The 17,998-nt window shown below is 38.0% G+C and overlaps 2 protein-coding genes across 15 annotated transcripts in view; both read right to left on the bottom strand.

The window, feature by feature from the left end:
* The window catches only part of LOC102910806 (ABC-type organic anion transporter ABCA8A-like), a 74,593-nt gene extending 62,741 nt beyond the window's left edge, over positions 1-11,852 (bottom strand). For 2 of the 3 annotated variants that reach the window (XM_076543649.1, XM_076543650.1), the window contains exons 1-5: positions 11,640-11,779; positions 10,329-10,538; positions 7,307-7,408; positions 5,500-5,704; positions 2,639-2,803 (exon numbers count right to left, since the gene is read on the bottom strand). In XM_076543649.1, the coding sequence (XP_076399764.1) occupies positions 2,639-2,803; positions 5,500-5,704; positions 7,307-7,408; positions 10,329-10,427 (571 nt within the window). In that variant the 5' untranslated portion in view covers positions 10,428-10,538; positions 11,640-11,779. Of the gene's footprint in view, positions 1-2,638; positions 2,804-5,499; positions 5,705-7,306; positions 7,409-10,328; positions 10,539-11,639 lie in introns of all 3 variants that reach the window. The other variant, XM_006970460.4, reaches the window with a different exon arrangement.
* Positions 11,853-15,568: 3,716 nt separating this feature from the next.
* Positions 15,569-17,998, bottom strand: part of Abca9 (ATP binding cassette subfamily A member 9) — a 70,808-nt gene continuing 68,378 nt past the window's right edge. For all 12 annotated transcript variants that reach the window (XM_076543646.1, XM_015993886.3, XM_076543645.1 and 9 more), the window contains 2 exons: positions 17,399-17,454; positions 15,569-16,900 (listed from right to left, as the gene is read on the bottom strand). In XM_076543646.1, coding sequence (XP_076399761.1) covers positions 16,802-16,900; positions 17,399-17,454 — 155 coding nt within the window. In that variant the 3' untranslated portion in view covers positions 15,569-16,801. The remainder of the gene's footprint in view (positions 16,901-17,398; positions 17,455-17,998) is intronic.

The raw sequence follows: 17,998 nt of genomic DNA on the forward strand, positions 1-17,998 counted from the left end.
CTTTAAAATGGCATAAATACAAGCAAAAGAAATATCTGGACATTAACTCACACATCTTAAGAAGTAAGATCTAATCAGAAGAAAAAGCCCACAGAATCAGCTAACCAGAGCTCGTAAGGACTCACAGACTGAAGTGGCAATCAGGGAGCCTGTGTGGGTCTGAGCTAAGTCCTCTTTATGTTATGGTACAGCTTGGTGTTTTGTGGAACTGCTAACAGTGGGTGTAAGGGTGTCTCTGACTCTTTTGCCTGCTTTAAGGACCCTTTTACTCCTACTGGGTTGGCTTGTCCAGCCTTGAGATGAGGGTATGTGCCTAATCTTATCGTAATTGGTTATGTCATGTTTGGTTGATATCCCTGGGAGGTCTGCCCTTTTCTGAAGGGAAACAGGAGTGGATCTGTGGGAGAGGGGAGTTGAGGAGAGGAACTGTGAGAAGAGGAAGGAGGGGGGTGTAATATATGAGAGAAGAATAGAAAATAAATAAACAAAGAAGAAGTGAAGACTAGAAAGGCAAAATTCCCCGTTTCTTCTGTGGTCTTATTCTACTGATAAAATCTATCATCATCCTATGACAACGACTTCCCTAAACTGTATGGCCATTTATAGATTTCTAAAAAGATGTCTATATTCCTAAGCAATACTTACTAAGTACTTTAAAAATTGTGCAAATCTTACCACATAGTTTTATAAGCTAATAATGTCTTTTGTATTTTCAGAACCATATTTTTGGTCCCTTTGATCTGATGTGAAAATAAGATTCCTTTTCATTAATAGAATTATTGTGGTCCTTTTTAAAGCATTTCATAAAAGGTTTTCTCTTCTTATTTAGAGACTCTTCCTCTTCATATTATAATAATATAATTACAATTATTGAACATATTTCAATTTTTTCTTTTATAAGCAATTGTTGACAGTACCTCTGGGGTGTCCTAGTGGTACACTGTTTTTCTTTTCATGAGTCACAGCTGTTTTTGCAGTCTTATGTTTCATCATTTATTTTCTGTATGTCTGACTATCAAATGCTTTTTCTCCTATGAACTCTTGCATATAGCATCTTGTTAGTAATTATGAACTGAGATTTCCTACTCAGAAATACATCTTTGTTCTCTGGGTTGGTATGAGAACATTCCAGACAAGTTTGATAATGCCTTCAATTTATGTAACTGATGCACTCCTATTTTTCACTTGACTGTTATTTCTACTTGAAGGTTTGAAGTTGAAGTCTTTTAAAAGACATAATATTGTCCAGAACCCAAAAGAAAGAAGTTTCCTTGTTCCATTCTTTTTTTCTGCTACAAGATGATTCCTCCTCCACTCTTCCCATTGATGAAAGGCACATCTTTCGTTGCTGTTGTTTGTTTTGCTTTTAGTTTTGAATAAAGGGTCTCATTCTGTTACCTAAGCTGGCCTAAAACTTGGTAGGTATCGCAGGCTGGCTTTGACTTTACAATCATCCTCTCATCTCTAGTGCTAGAATTTCAGATCGAAGTCATTACATTTGGTTTGAAGGATACATCTTTCTGAAAGTTCCAGCCTGATAACATAGCTCCAACTGAGGCAAGCTTGACACCATCTGATTTATCCTAAATTTGCCATTGAAGCTCAAGCTTCTTGTTGGAAAAAAAAAATGTTAGACCCATATGTCATCGGGAAACATAAACACAACACACTGATGTTTAGCAATCACTTTCTCTACTGGCTGCTGTGATTTTCTTTTTCATGTGATTTTAGTTTAAGATGAATATATGTGCACACTTGTGCGTGTATGTGTGGGCAACATTTCTTGTTTGTCTAATTTTATTTACTTCTAGAAGTCGACTTTACCTTTGTTATAGTAGGAGGTAGGATGTATGAGTTAATATGTATGCTCATGTGTGCACATGTGTGAGACGGTCAGAGGTCAGCCCTGAGTGTTGTTTACAGGAGCAATCCACCATGTCTTTTGAGACAGGGTCTGTCACTAGGACCTTGGACTCACTAATTGGGGCAGCCTGGCTTTCTGGGGAGCCATCTCCGACTGCTTCTCCAGCACTACAATCACAAGCATGCACCACCACACCATGAGTTTTACATGTGTTCTAGGCATCAAACTACCATCCTCACACTTGCACAGCAAGTATGTTACTAACTAAGCTATCTCTTCAGTTCCTTGCCTTTGTTGTTAAAACTTATTAATTTGCATTAATTAATATCCTGTTCAAGTTTGCTTTCTCTTGCTGTGATATAACCAATAAAGCTTACCAAAAGTAACTAGGGAATTAAGGGGTTTATTTTAGCTTATAGGTTATAGTATATCATTAAGGGAAGCCAAGGCAGGATCATGAAGCAGAGATCACTGAGAAATGCTGCTTACTAGCTTGCTTCCCTTGCTTGTTCAGTTACATTTATTTATAACCTAGGTTCACCTCCCTAGGGATGGGATCACCAACAGTGGATAAGATGCTCCTACATCCATTAGCAGTTAAGAAAATGTGATACAGACATGCCCACAGGCCAATCCAAGGGAAGCAATTCTTCAGTTGAGTTCATCTTTCCCAAGTTGTCCAGTTAACAACAAAACTAGCCAGAACATATCCCTACATTCTCCTATAACATTGGAGGAATGGAAAGCCATCCAGTTTTGGAGCTTCATAGTTACCTGTGTGGTCCTTATGCTCCTTCATGGTTGGAATCCTTATTCCTTCATGGAATTTCAAATGATAGGAGTAAGTGCTGGTAAATATGACCCTCACTACATCATTGTAACGGTTTGAAATGAGTTCTGTCATATTTTCTTCATCTGGAAAAGCCAATATTTCTTTTCCTGGAATTTCAAGAAAAAGATTACTACTATAAGTAAATTCCTATAAGCAATACCTATGAGAAGCTGCATTAGTTACTTTTCTGTTGCTGTGATAAAACACCATGACCAAAGTCAATTAAAGGAAAAGGGAGTTGATTTTAGCTTATGGTTCCAAAGTGATAAGAGTGCATCTTGAAAAATTGGAGGAAATCAATAAATCCCTTAAATAATGCCAAGAATGCCAAGGATAAAACAAACAGATGAAGGAAACTATTCAAGACCTGGGAATCAAAATAGAAGCAATAAAGAAAACACAAACTGAGGGAATTCTGGAAATGAAAAATCTGGTTAAAGAAACATGAACTACAGATGCAAGCATCACCAACATAATGCAAGAGATGGAAGAGAGAATCTCAGGCATTGAAGATACAATTGAAGAAATGAGTTCATCAGTCAAAGAAAATGTTAAATCTAAAAAATTCCTAACACAAAACATCCAATAAATCTGAAACAATATGAAAAGTCCAAACCTAAGAATAATAGGAATAGGAGACAGAGAAGAATCCCAGCTCAAAAACCCAGAAAATATATTTAATAAAATCATAGAAGAAAAATTTCCTAACCTAGAGAATGACATGCCTTAAAAGGTACAAGAAGCTTACAGAACACCAAACAGATTGGATCCAAAAAGAAAGTCCTTGCATCGCATAATAATCAAAACATCAAAACATACAGGGAAAAGAAAAAAATATTAAAAGCTGCAGGGGGAAAGCCCAAGTAATATATAAAGGCATACCTACTAAAATCACACCCAAAACTTCTCAACAGAAACTACAAAGTCAGAGGGGTCTGGACAGACATCTTGAAGACTCTAAGAGACCACAGATGCTAGCCCAGACTACTATACTCAGCAAAACTTTCAATAACCATAGATGGAGAAAACAAGGTATTTCATGACAAAGTCAAATTTAAACCATTTATATCCACAAATGCAGCCCTACAGAAGGTGCTAGAAGGGAAATTTCAACTCAAGGAAGTTAACTACACCCACAAAAACACAAGCAATAGTTAATCCCTCACCAGCAAAATCCAAAGAAGACACACACACACACACACACACACACACACACACACACACCACCACCACTACCAAAATAACAGTGATTAACAACCATGGGTAGTTAATATCCCTCAACATCTATGGACTAAATTTGAAAATAAAATGACACAGGCTAACAGAATGGATATGAAAAGAGTATCCATCATTCAGCTGCATACAAGAAACACACCTCAACCACAAACATAGATATTATCTCAGAGTAAAGGATTGGAAAAAGATTTTCCAAGCAAATAGACCTAAGAAGCAAGTTGGTGCAGCTATCTTAGTATCAAACAAAATAGACTTTAAACCAAAATTAAAAGAGTGGAGAAGAAGCACATTTCATAATCTTAAGGGAAAAAAATCCACCAGGATAACATCTCAATTCTGAACATCTATGCTCCAAATGCAAGGGCACCTACATTTGTAAAAGAAATATCACTAAAGCTTAAATCACACATAGGAACCCACACATAAATAGTGGGAGACTTCAACACCCACCCTCATCAATGCACAGGTTGTCCAGACAGAAACTACACAGAGAAATAATGGAATTAATAGACATTATGACTAAAATGGACCTAACAGATGTCTATAGAACATTTCACGCAAATACAAAAGAATATACCTTCTCAGCACCTCATGGAACCTTCCCAAAATTAACCATACTCAGTCACAAAGCTAGTCTCAACAGATACAAGAAACTGAAATAGTCCTCTGTACCTTATCAGACCACCATAGATTAAAGCTGGATTTCAACAACAATAGAAACAACAGAAAGCCTAGAAACTCATGGAAACTGAACAACTCTCTACTGAACTGACACTGGGTCAAGGAGGAAATAAAGAAAGAAATTAAAGGCTTTCAAGAATTCAATGAAAATGAAGACACAACATACCCAAACTTATGGGACACAATGAAAGTAAGAGGAAAGTTCATAGCACTAAGGGAGATCTCATATCAGTTATTTAACTGAAAGCATACCTGAAAACTCTAGAACAAACAGAAGCAAACACACCCAAGAGGAATGGATGACAGGAAACAAACTGAGGGCTGAAATTAATAAAATAGAAACAAAGAGAACAATACAAAGAAACAAAGAGCTGGTTCTTTGAGAAAATCAACTAGATAGACAAACCCTTATCAAAACTAACTAAAAGGCAGAGAAAGAATATTCAAATCAACAAAATTAGAAATTAAAAGGGGGGTATAACAGAAACCAAGAAAATTAAAAGAATCATTAGGTCATACTTCAAAAACTTGTACTCCACAAAACTGGAAAATCTAAAAGAAATGGATGATATTTTTCATAGATATCACTTACCAAAATTAAATCAAGATCAGATAAATAATTTAAATAGACCTATAACACCCAAGTAAATAGAAGCAGTCATTAAAAGTCTCCCAACCAAAAAAAGCCTTCATGGTTTTAGCTCAGAATTCTACCAGACTTTCAAAGAAGATCTAACACCAATACACACACACACACACACACACACACACACACACACACACACACACACACTCCAGAGCTTATCAAGTGAAGTATATATTAACCAGGGTATGTAACCAAATTAACTAGGAAGACAGATTCCTTCTGATTTAGCAGAAAACTCACCTGTCATGTAGGAGGCCAAAGAGACTCTATTCATTATCCTCTGAGTTGTTTCAGTGACAGGTGTGTACGCAATCAAAAAGGTGGAGTCATTAAACGAGTCAATACGTCCCAGGTCCACATTAGACAGAGATGAAAAATCATAAATATTATGGATTTCAGGAAATATAGATAAGCTAAACAGTGAAATTGATGTGTACAGGAATTCCTACAAAGCCAGAGAAAACAGCACAGACTGTAATTTAAACAGATTGTAATTTAAAATAAGTCAAACACAATCAGTTTTGCCATATAGCTATGATTATTGTTGACTAATTTTCCAATTTCTCTGTCTCCTAGGATAGATTAAAAAAATTCAGTCTACAGCCATTAAACTTGCCCTATAATTCTCAAGACTTGTTTTTTTAAGATATTATCTTGCTGTACACCCTAAGCTGACTTTGAAGTTGTGATCCTCCTACTTTAGCCTACCAAGTGTGGGTATAGAGACACCACACCTAGCCTCCTCTAGGGAATTTTGGATGGCAGTGAAATTTCCTGCTCTGTAACGCTGGTGTGAGGAGATGAGTTGAATGTAAAAATGGAGCAAAACTCTAAGTAGTAGGCTGTGACAGGGCACAAACTCTCGGCAGCTCAGCCAAGTTTGATTTTGCTATGAGAATCAGTGGATGGAGACAGTTCCAAGACATTGATAATTTAATCATTATTATTGTCTTGGCATTGATATTTTAATAATAATTTCTATTTTGGTCATATTTTTTAACTGCAGGGTAGAAAACTCAACAAAGAAAGCAGGAACCTCAGAATACTGTTCTGACTTGATAGGTGTCCATCAAGGGTACCTGTGAGGTACAAAGAGCAATCACTTTAAACGTTTTTTAATTTTCAGAATGTGCATGTGTGTATGTATGTGTGTGTGTGCATATGCACACACACCTGCACACATGCACTCATATGCACAAGCACACAGTACACATGCAGAGGTCAGTGACAACTCACAGGAGTCGGTTCTCTTTCCATCATGAGTTTAGGGACCAGATCCAGGTCCTTGGGCTTGGATGCAAGGGCTTTTACCTTCCCAGCCATCTTACCAACCCTGGTATCTTTTTTCAATACTTGGCTTCTTAAAAGCTCACTGTATATGTACTTACTATAATTACAATTTAATTACCGAATGCTATCTGGTTCCACAATCTGATACTTAAATGGAAAGATTATACAGGAAGGTTTTTCTTTGTGACAATTTCCCAAAATCTCTGTGTTCTTAAGCAACCAAATGTCTTTTCACAAGAGAAAGAGATCACAAAGTAAGGCCTCTGCCATCAGTGTGTACATCCATTAGCACACCCGCCATCACTTTCATGTGCTACTTTCCTACTTGTCAGTGAGGAAAAAACAGTTTTGAACGCCTTTGGGTTTGGGTTTTTTTTGTTTGGTTGGTTTGGTTTGGTTTGGTTCTGGGTTTTCGAGACAGAGTTTCTCTGCGTAGCTTTGGAGCCTTTACTGAACTCATTCTGTAGCCCAGGCTGGCCTCAAACTCACAGAGATCCACCGGCCTCTGCCTCCCAAGTGCTGGGGATTAAAGGTGTGTGCCACCACTGCCCGGCTTGAATGCCTTTGTAAGGTTTTAAGGTATTTATTGTGTTCTCATTTGGCACCCTCCTTTGTTACATTTACCCCTTAGAGAATGGCCTTCTGCTTTTGTTTAGAGGAGTGATTTCTTTTGGGGGGCGTGATCTTCAGTACTTGCACCCAGGAGAAACACACTGTGCTATCACAAAGAGGAAGCGTGGCAGATCCCAAGACGTACCCAAAAAGTGTCTCTTTTCATTCTCCATTTTCTAAGCAGATTCTTGCACAGTAAGGCCCATGTTTGTTGGCACACATTTATCTCTCTGTTAACCATTTTGGTCTGTTTAATAAGAGAAAAAGAGAAGAGCCAATAAATACTAAGATCTTAAGAGGACATTTTCTCTGCAGATGTCAGAGCCTGGTTGCCCTTTATTCCCAAGGAAGTGCTTCAATTCTAGGAATTCCCAGCTTATCCACTGGGGATGTCTTCTATTTCCTTCTCTTCTCCTCTTCTCACACATAGACTCCTTCAAGTGTATTTCCTTAAAAGACATGCAGCTCTTGGTTTTGTAAATATGTTAATATTCTAATTTGTATAATAAACACAAAGAGAGGAGGGAGGGAGGGACAGAAAGAGAGAATGAATTAAATGACTCTAGACCTGGATATCCTTTACATATAATTTATAAATCAACATATCTAGCACAATGTAATGGGAATATATTGATTTGGTGTGAGAAGACTACTATATTTCACTTTCTCTAGGAGAAAAACTTAACCTGTGAAAACACTGAAATGTTGAAGTAACAGTTCCAAAAACAGATCAGAATTTTGGATCTGAATGGTTGCTTTTCCAATACTATAAAGAAATCAGTATCAGGAATAGTACTGGTGCCCTGTGCATATATGGGAGAATATGTCTACAAGAACTGAAAGTATTGGGTGAGGAGCTTAATCTTCTTAGCCCTTGTTATTGTTGCAAAGAAGTTTGTTCTATCTTTATAATACATCAAAGTAGACGTACTATTGTACATATTATGAACTGAATAGGTGATGAAAATAAATTTCACAGGTTGGCATGGGAAAGCCACATTATGTTTGGGCATGTGCTTGAGGTGATGCTAAAGTTTCCCTTGAAACTGAGATTCAAGTAGGCTTTAGCTGGGTTAAAATTCATGAGCTTTGACCTAACTTTTTCAATTTTCTGTTGTTGATCATCTCAAGGGATCAAAATGACACGGATTAAAAAGGAAGTAGTTGTCATTTTAATGAGGTAGGGGCATACTGCATGAAAGTCTGTTTGGGTGGGAGAAGCTGGGAATGGGGAGAAGTGGTATTTACTGTTTAGTCATAGTAGTAGCAAGGTAGAGAATACAGACATAGTGGTGAGTGAGCCTGATGAGTAAACATAACTTCCTTGATACTCTTCTTTGATAAATGATGCTGATTACAGTCGGCACCATGCCCAATAATTTCACACTAAGCACCCGAGGAGGGTACCATTACTCAATGTACTTTAGGTTCCTAGTCAGTGAAGAAGTGAAGAGTTTGAGAAGTTTTTATAGCAATGTTTAGCTTTCTTGCAGCATAACTCTACATGTTGGATTTTTTTAAGCAGTGGTCTTCAGAAAAGAACTAAAATGTTCCTTCCTCACAAATAGCTTGAGAGATACTTCAGAAGAATGCCTTGAGAGAACAGGGCTCTTTCCAATGCTCACAACCAGCTAAAGTCGAGCTAGAGCCTATTGAAATGCACCCCAGGGATTTCCACGGAAGGGCATGGCATGAAGAAGGGGCAGAGGATTGGTGTGGGTGTAGTATGTGGCAGGTCTAGTCACCCCAAACTTCTTGAGTGAGTAGTAGCCAATAATATGAAGCAATGATGTCTGGTGTGTGTGTGTGTGTGTGTGTGTGTGTGTGTGTGTGTGTGTGTGTGTGTATGTGTGTGTGTGTGTGTGTGGTATACATGGGTACCATGGAATTTCTTGATGGAGTGATGACCTTGGTGAGTGGTAAAGCATTATAGACACAGAAATGAAGGCTAGCCCTGGAAGTCTTTGGAAGGAGCTGTGTGTGAGCAGCCAGGAAGCACAGTGTAACCGCAGAGCAGCCCCTTCCCTGCAGAAACCACAAATCAGACACAGCATTTATCACTAGTAGTGAAAGTGTTCACTGAGCCTGTGGACTTCTGAGAATTGGCAAAAGTGTGTTCTTCCAGGCTCTTCAGAGAAACAGAGAGAATAGAGCACAAGTGTATCAACAGCTAGCAATCTAGAGATTTTTTTTTTAATGTGAAAGAAGAAGCTATGTGCAAAGACAAAGACCAATCAGTTTACTTTCAGGAATTGGCTTCTTTAACTATGTGGGCTAGTTATTTCATGAGTGATAGGGAAGACAAAGAGGATGCCAATGGAGGTATGGATTGTTGCAGCCTTTCATACAAATCTGTGTTACTGCAAGCTGGAAACTCAGTTGGAGCTTCTAGGTTTTAAAGTCTGAAGAGAATTTCTTTGGTGAACCTCAGACTGCATTTGCAAGGCCTTCATGTGATTAAGTGAAGCCCATTCACACTAATGGAGGGTTATCTTGTTGATGTACAATATACTGATGAATCCGCAAGACAACTCAATGTGTGAAGGCACTTGCTACCAAACCTAACAACCTGAGTGGGATTCTTAGGAGTCACATATTAGAAAGAAAGATCTGATTCCCACAAGTTGTCCTTGGATCACATACAGTGACGCCCTTCCTTTCCACACCCCCACCCCTGCAACCCCAATAAATAAGTAAGTGTAAAAAACCTTATAAGCTTTCCGATTTAAATGTTAATTGTACTTAAAACCACTTTCACAACATCTAAACTAGCATCTGGTCTAACAGTTGGATCCCATAGTTCAACCAAGGTGACACATGAAATTAACTGTCACAATGTGGGAACTTATATAAATATTTTCCTTTAGCAGAACATTTCCCAAAATATGTTTCAGAACATAGTTGAATATAACATCTTCCCATACCCCAACCAAGAAATCATACACAAATCCAGTTTGTCAGGCCTTTCTAGAAGCTACACATAAAAGAAAACAAAACAGAAACCCCTTCACTAAGTTCATTAAAACTTTACATTGTGTAAAGAAAGAGTTTGCTTAGAATAATTCACACAATCAAGTTACTTTATAGGAAACATCAATTTTGGGGGGAGGTATGCCAGTGTCAATTGGCTCTTAGGTCTTAATAATTGATAGAAGTAACATTTTTACCACTGTGTTGCCTAAAAATGGTCCACAAGGTTGTGGTGGAATATTGCCATATAGATAAAGAATAGAAGTTTCTCTGCATGAAGTTCTCATCCCATTCATGAGACAGGTTCAGCCAGAGAGCTGCCTGTTTCCCAGGAAGAAATCCCAGGTGAAGTGTTCAGGGGACAGTCCCATTGGGAGGACGACAGCAGCCACAGCAGGCTCACAGGGCTATTTCCAGAAAAGAAAAGAATATGTGCCTATTAAGTAAGGTGTGCTACAAAAGGATGGAGAAAAAATATTAGGAAGTATGTGGACTAACAAATGGAGGGGACTGTTGAACTAGCAAAATACTACTACTACTACTACTAATAATAATAATAATATAATAGTAATAATATTTATTATTATTATTATTATTATAAATGTTTTAGGTCAGGGTGTCCAGGAGTCCCAAGAATTTCTCCTGGTAATGTAAACATTTTTAAGAAGCGGGGCAGCTTGAACCAGCCAAGAAAGCAGCCACAGCCCTTTGTAGGCAGAAAAAGTGAGTCTACCTCCCAATCCCAGAATTTCACTGTAAATCAGCTGTACAGGATAAATAAGCTCATTAAAATATCCCTGCTGCTTGCTTTTCCTTCCTTCTCTGATTCCTAGGTGCTTGCTAACCCATGCACAAATAAAAATGAAGATTTTGTTTCAGCATGAGTGACTATTACTGACTCTCTACTCCAGTCAACAAAACCCTGTTTTACTACAAACTCTTGTAGACAGCAAAGGATGTGACATTTGAAATCCTATTGTAATGAAATGACGCTTGTCTCAATAGGATTAAATACATCATGCCCAACAAATAAAAATGTGCAGGAAAATCTTACATTAAAAAAAAAAACCTATAAATTTGAGAATGACAAGCTGAAATACAAAAACATTTCTCTAAATGGCATTCTAAACAATTCTCAGGATTAGAGAAAGAGTATTGGAAATGCCTGCAAACTATTGTGCAATAAAATTGCATGTGTGTATAAATGCAGCCTGGCAACAGATCCATGTTCAGATTCACACTGCAAATGCTTCCAGAAGATCTTACATCCCTCATGATCACTAACACATCACTGGCACATTCACATATTTTTACTTAGAATAACAAAATATGACAATGTCTTTAAAACTACCCATTCCTTTCCCTGTAGACCACATAAAAAATAAATCCCAAAACACTAAAGTCACTGTTTTTAAAAATAATTTCTCCCTAAAAGTTGGTCTTTGATTACATGAAATCTCATTTGTAATTACATAGCACAAACAAGACAGAAGCAAAAATGAACTTACTTTTGGAATGTCTGAAGAAAATATTCTAGAAAGTTAATTTGCCCCTGTATTTCCTTGCTTCAAGAAAATGGTTTCTATTTCTTCCCGGTCTCTATCATGTCTGTATTGTGCTCATTCCATTTGCCTGTCTTGAGTATTCCCAGTCAGAATGACTGCTTTTAGAGGAAGATCGTGGTTGTCATTTTCTTGCCCTGCTGAGCATTGTGTTCACGTGACCACCCTGGAACAAATCTCCTTTTATTGACTTCCAGCCAGTTCCCGCAGCAGAGAACTGCCAGCCCTGCTTATTTGACTAACTATAATGGCTTGAAAAATGTGTGTTGCAGAAGGAGTCCAAATTTGTAACTTATCTATGCCCCTCAAAAAAGAAATTGTCAGATTTCAAAGAACAAAATATTGTCTTTTAAAAGGTGAAACATAAAGAGCTCAGAGTTCTGAACTCATTTTCTGGTGTTCAGTCAGATAATCTAATCAGGTTTTGAACAGCACAGAAATCAATATCTTGATTTTGTTTTTCTTTCTGTGTCCGTCACATCTTCCATCCTATCTACTTCATCAGTTCCTGGTCTTATCGGCATCAGCCAATAGGCTCCACCTCTGAAATGTGCTCATAATGAGGCTTGGGAAATATGGCTCAGAAAAACATCGAGCTATACGTAGGATATGAAAATCTAAACTAAGACAACCAGAAAAGGGCCTTTCATCTTGGTAAAACAAGCCGTATTTTAATGCAGAGTTATTAGTAAGGAAGGAAGCATAAGCCACTGTCCAGCCAATACTTAGAAAATTCTATCTTACTTACATAGCTGGAAATAATGAAAATTAGTTTCTGTGAATCAGTGCACTTTCGAAATACAAGTCTACAAAATTACTTGTAACTTCAGATAATAGTCTCTATGATTACATAATGAATCCTACCAGATTTTAACTTATAAAACAAGCAAATGCATTTGAATCTCTGAGGTCTTTATCTACTTGGAATTCTGAGTTTATTTCTGCACTGCTGATTGAAAAACTCACAAGCTCTTGGAAGGGATTTTTGCTCAGTAAGAACTGATGTCTATGTTTGTATTCTGGTTTTAAGTTTCCCAGTTAAGGCACTCAAAGAAACAGCCTTTTCTTCTATAATTGCTACTGTCCTCCTTGAAAAGAGTCTTCATGTCCAGAAGTCTGCCACATTTGCTTTGTCAAAGGTTTTCCTGAGTTAGCTCTGCTTTGTCGAGTCCCCCAGCCCCCACAGGAATGATTTACAGATTACTGTGCAACACACCACTGGGACCTCTGCTGTCTCATAAACATACAAAGAGCCAGGAACTACAAAATAAGATGTTATTGTGACATCTGCACTACATGATTTCATACTGACCATTTTATACTAATTCACTAATTTGTTCTAAAACAGTTTTGATGTTGTTGTTGTTGTTGTTGTTGTAGATTGGCTCAGTGTTCTGAGAGTGAGTACCCAAAACTCCCCCATGAAGAAAATCTACCAGATTTTTGTTTTGTTTTATTTGTTTGCTTGTTTGCATGTGGTTTGTTTGTTTTTTGTTTTGTTTTGTTTTGTATGAAGATGGTAAGATTGTCAAACTTTTGGCTTGACAGAGAATGTGGCTTAGTTCAAAGGTTTCAACAGTTTATCAATGCCCTGGATGAGAAACACATAATTCAGGTTTGTAACATAGGCTTTCTCTGGCTTGAATTACTACTTTGGTCAATGTAATCCTAAGTAATTGTTATAATAAACAATCCTAAAATTTCAATTATTTTGATATTACAAGGCAGTTTGTAGAAGTTCAGCTTTCTTCTTTATCGCTCCTCTCAACTACTCCACTGTAGGATATCTACATCCTTGTCTCATGACCCCATAAGTTTCAAAAACATCATGGTTCTCCTGCTCTGAACCTCTGCAACTTCCTCCTTCACTGGAAGGAAAAAGCTCTGGAGTCAGGTGATTAGATTATCTGTCCCCACACAGATGATATTAATACCAAGTGTGTCATGCAATGTAACAGATAGGAAAGAGTAATCTGTTTACTCAGTCTTGGTCTCTAGAGATTAGAAGACATCTTTCGTGGGCCATCTTAACATTTACTTAAGTTATTGAATTTTATCATTGACAGCTTCATGTCTTTATATAATGACTTTAAGTGGTTTGTGGCTCCTATTTCCCTCTCATCTGTGCCCATCCTCTCTCACTGAAACCTTCCTTCCCAACTTCCCAACAGCTTTTCAGCGGCTGTACCACTGAGGAAAAATGATGCTTCCTCCCTCAACAACCATTTACTTCTCAGGGGGAGCTGTGGGCCTTTTTGGAAACCTGCATTCTACAGTGCCAATTGCAAATAAAAAACAATGTACTGCAATATTGTTAGGAGCATTTTCTAAAACCATCCATTTGTTCACAGAAATGACCACAGAGTATGCATTCTTAGTCACCTAAATGTTAGTGGTGTTGCCATTGCTGTATTGTGCTTTTGAAATGAACACAGTTCTGAAATTCTATGTGGCTCAAGGTTGTAGTATTGTTTTCTTTTATAGAACTCTTAGCTCTAAGTCTTCTTGAGATATTCTCAGTTTTACCTTCTTTCTTATCCTGGAGAAGGTACTGTCAGGATACTAAACATTTCTTGGTTGGCTCCCATAATGTAGTCCACCAACACATTCTCATTAGCGTGCTTTACTACAAGGATGCTCATAGGGCAAATGAAGAGAGTCTGAAAGGCCCGATAGAGGCAGGCAGTGTAACAAGAGGATAATTGCACTGCTCGGGCTTTTGGTTTATGGCAGGTAAAGTGCTTGCCTGGGGATGTGCTCAAAGGATTGGAAGTCTCTCCATGGAAATATTTGCATATCTATATTTACTGCTGCACCATTCCCAATAACTAAGAGCCTAGTGCTCTAACAACAGATGAATGGGTAAGGAAAATGTGGTACATGCAAATGGTGGAATTTTATTCATTTGTAAAGAAAACTAAAAGCATGACATTTGTTAAAAAAAAAAAAAAAAGGTGGAATTAATACTATGTTATTTGAAGTATCCCAGACTGGGAGAAATGCCCCTTATTTATGCTTGTATGTAGACCCTAGATTCGTGTGTGTGTGTGTGTGTGTGTGTGTGTGTGTGTGTGTGTATACACACACACACACACAGAAAACAGATTATTAAATTAAAAAGAGGCTCATGAAAGAGGAAAAGAGGGACTCAGGATTGGAATCCTAGTTGCTTTTGTTATTATAACAAACACCATGAGCAAAAGTCACTTGAAGGGAAGGCTTTGATTTTAGCTTACAGGTTACAGTCTGTCTTTCTGGTAAGGCAAGGACTCAAGATAGGAACCTAGAGTCAGGAACTGAAGCAGAGATCATGGAGGAATGCTGCTTACTGGCTTGCCCTGGTTTGCTCAGCTTCCTTCCTTACCCATCCCAGGCTCACTTGCCTAAAGATGGTGTCATCAAGAGTAGGCTGGAGAGGCTTCTATCACTTGATAATCAAGAAAATGTCTGGGGGCTGGAGAGACATCTCAGTCCTAAAAGCACTGGCTGCTCTGCCAGAGGACTTGGGTTCAATTTCCAGCACACAGCAACTATCATCTGTATGTAATTCCAGTCTTTGGTGGTCTGATGCCCTCCTCTGGTCTCTATTGGCATTGCATACATGTGATGCACAGATAGACATGCAACTAAGATAAAAATAAAATGTAAAGAAAATGCCTCACAGACATGCCAACAATTCTTCAGCTGAGGTGGCTTTGTTCCAAGTAATTCTAGTCTGTGTCAAGCTGAAAGACACTAGCAAGCACAGTTAAAGAAGAGTTTGGAATGCATGCTCCATAAAAATAGAGGAAGGCTAGTGGGTGAGGAAGATGACCATCAGGAGTAGTGCAGGGGTGAGGGAGGGGAGGGATTGAGAAGGATCAACAAAAGCAAAATACATATGAAAACACCACAATGAAACCCATTGTATTTTTATTTCATTTTTGTTTGTTCTGAGTGCATGTGTGTAGAAGTGTGTGTGTGTGTGTGTGTGTAGGTCAGAAAACAACTTGAGGGATGGTTCTCTCCTTCCACGATTTGGGGCCGCCAGGATCCAACTCTGGTCATCAGGCTTGAAAAGTCATCAGCCTTCAGTGCTGAGCCATTTTTCTGGCCCCAAGTAAAGTGCTTTTAATGTACTGACTTGTATCAGTTGCTTTGTCATTTATAAGGCCAGGTAAATCAATAGGGCCAGTATTAATGTCTTTTTTTTTTTAATTAAAGGCCTGGAGCCTTTGCTCAAGATCTCGTGTGAGAATTCTCATACACTGAGGGCAATTGGTATTCACATACACTACATACAACTCTAGAATCAAGGTAAATTTTTTCACATAACTGCCTGTATATGTTTGGTTAACTAGTAAAAATAATAGTAACAACAAAAAATCTCATAGATAAGAGTTGGTGGCAATTGTAATGATGTTGCAGTAGATAGGTTTCAGCATATACAGACTTGGTAAATAAAGACTTGCAAAGCTAGTCCTTTTATCTAAGAGTACACATTTACATCATTTAAAAAATCAACGTTTCAGAAATGGTTCAAATTGGCATGTAAATATGCACTCAGTCGTTAACGACTGCAATAGACTCCCACAATTAAAGTTACTTGTGTTGTCACAGGAGACAACACATTTCTCTGTAACCCAAAGTCTGCAGACTGTTCAGTAAAGAAGAACCAAGGAACGACGAACAGGTCAAAGTGAGTTACAAAAAACAAATAGTGTTCTGTTGGGAAATCAGCTGATTCCCTTCTCCCTGAAATCAACATTGTTTAAATTATATCTTACCTAGTCAATAAGGAAAGAAAATAGTTAATATTTTGAAGTTCAGGGGAGGGAGGAAAATCAATCAGTCGCTGCAGCTTACTCAGAAACATCAATACTATTATAAATGGGTTTTAAAACTCTATACCATGTGAAATGTGACTTGGTTGTAAAATGTGACCTGGCTACACATTCTAGCCTGTTCTCACTTTGGCCACCACTGTCAGAAATATTATTCAGAAAAATTCTAACATGAGTTTCAAAAATACTTGGCGCCACATCTTAGATAACTAAGACACATAAATGATATTGAATACTGTCTTTAAAAGGGACGTGAGCTTGAAGATAAACAGAACATTTTGAACTTTAAAGCTCTTCCTGTGGGAGGAGCTTCCACTTCACTGAGGAATCTAGTTCCTCATCAAAATCATCCAGCTCCTGTTCCTTGGAGAGCTCCAGGAAGACCTGGAAAAGAGAATGAATAAAGAAACAAATGAGAGGCATACCCTACTACCTTCTATAACTGCAAATAATGCAAAGATTGTGTATTCTTCCTAAGCTTATTCATTATGTGTTTGCACGTGTATGTGATGTGTATGCATTCATGTCCACATTAGGTTGGTTTGTGTATGTACAGGTATCCATGGTGACCTGGAGTTGATGTCACGTGTCTTCTTCAATTGTTCTTCACACTTTATTTACAGAGGCACAGACACTCAATTGAACCTAGAACTCTCCAATCAGCTAGTCCATCTAGCCAGCTTGCCCTGATTGAGGATTTTGCCTCTGCTTCCATGGTTTTAGGATTATAGGAGTCAGCCATGCCCACCTGGCTTTTGTGTGGACTCTAGGGATTCAAACTATGGCTTTCACACTTGTTCAGAAAGTGCTTTATCCAATGAGCCATCTCCTCAGGTATTAACTCATTTCTAGGATGATATACAATCACTAAAAATTACCCACCTGCTCCAGAGTGGACTGTGAGAGGCTGTATTCTTCCAAGTCAAAGTTCTCTTTCACTGTGTGAGATGAATACCCATTAGGAGCTCATTTTTTTTTTCTCAAGGAATTTCACCAATTCATGTACACATAATAAAAATATAAGATAATAAGTATTTTGAGTTAACTATTAGAAATTAAATGCACCATTTAGTTGTATAAAAAGATAGAAATACTGTCCTGTTTTCTTAGAGTTTTGTCAAAGGCACAAGAAGATGAAAAAGGAGAATATTCTAGAATGCCAATCTGAAATAAAGTTAAAACAGGGCTCTCTTTTTGCTAGAAAATTTCCATGTGCCTCCTATATCTGCCCTTCTTTCTGCCTCAGGGGCTGGTGCTAAGTAACATGTCCCAGTGGGTTTTCAATAGGAAGGAAAAAAAGAAAGAGAGGTCACAGAGTTTATTCTTTTACTCCCTCCCTGACAGGAGTCTCTTGACTGATGGTCACTATTTCTCTCAAGCTGATAAATTCTACACCACTCTGCCCCAGGCTGTGTCTTTCTGTCTCTTTAGATCTAATGGCAATGGTAACCATTGTGCTTATTTATAGTCTCAAGATGATGT

Source organism: Peromyscus maniculatus, chromosome 8, assembly GCF_049852395.1.
Source record: "Peromyscus maniculatus bairdii isolate BWxNUB_F1_BW_parent chromosome 8, HU_Pman_BW_mat_3.1, whole genome shotgun sequence".
Classification (NCBI taxonomy): Eukaryota; Metazoa; Chordata; class Mammalia; order Rodentia; family Cricetidae; genus Peromyscus; species Peromyscus maniculatus.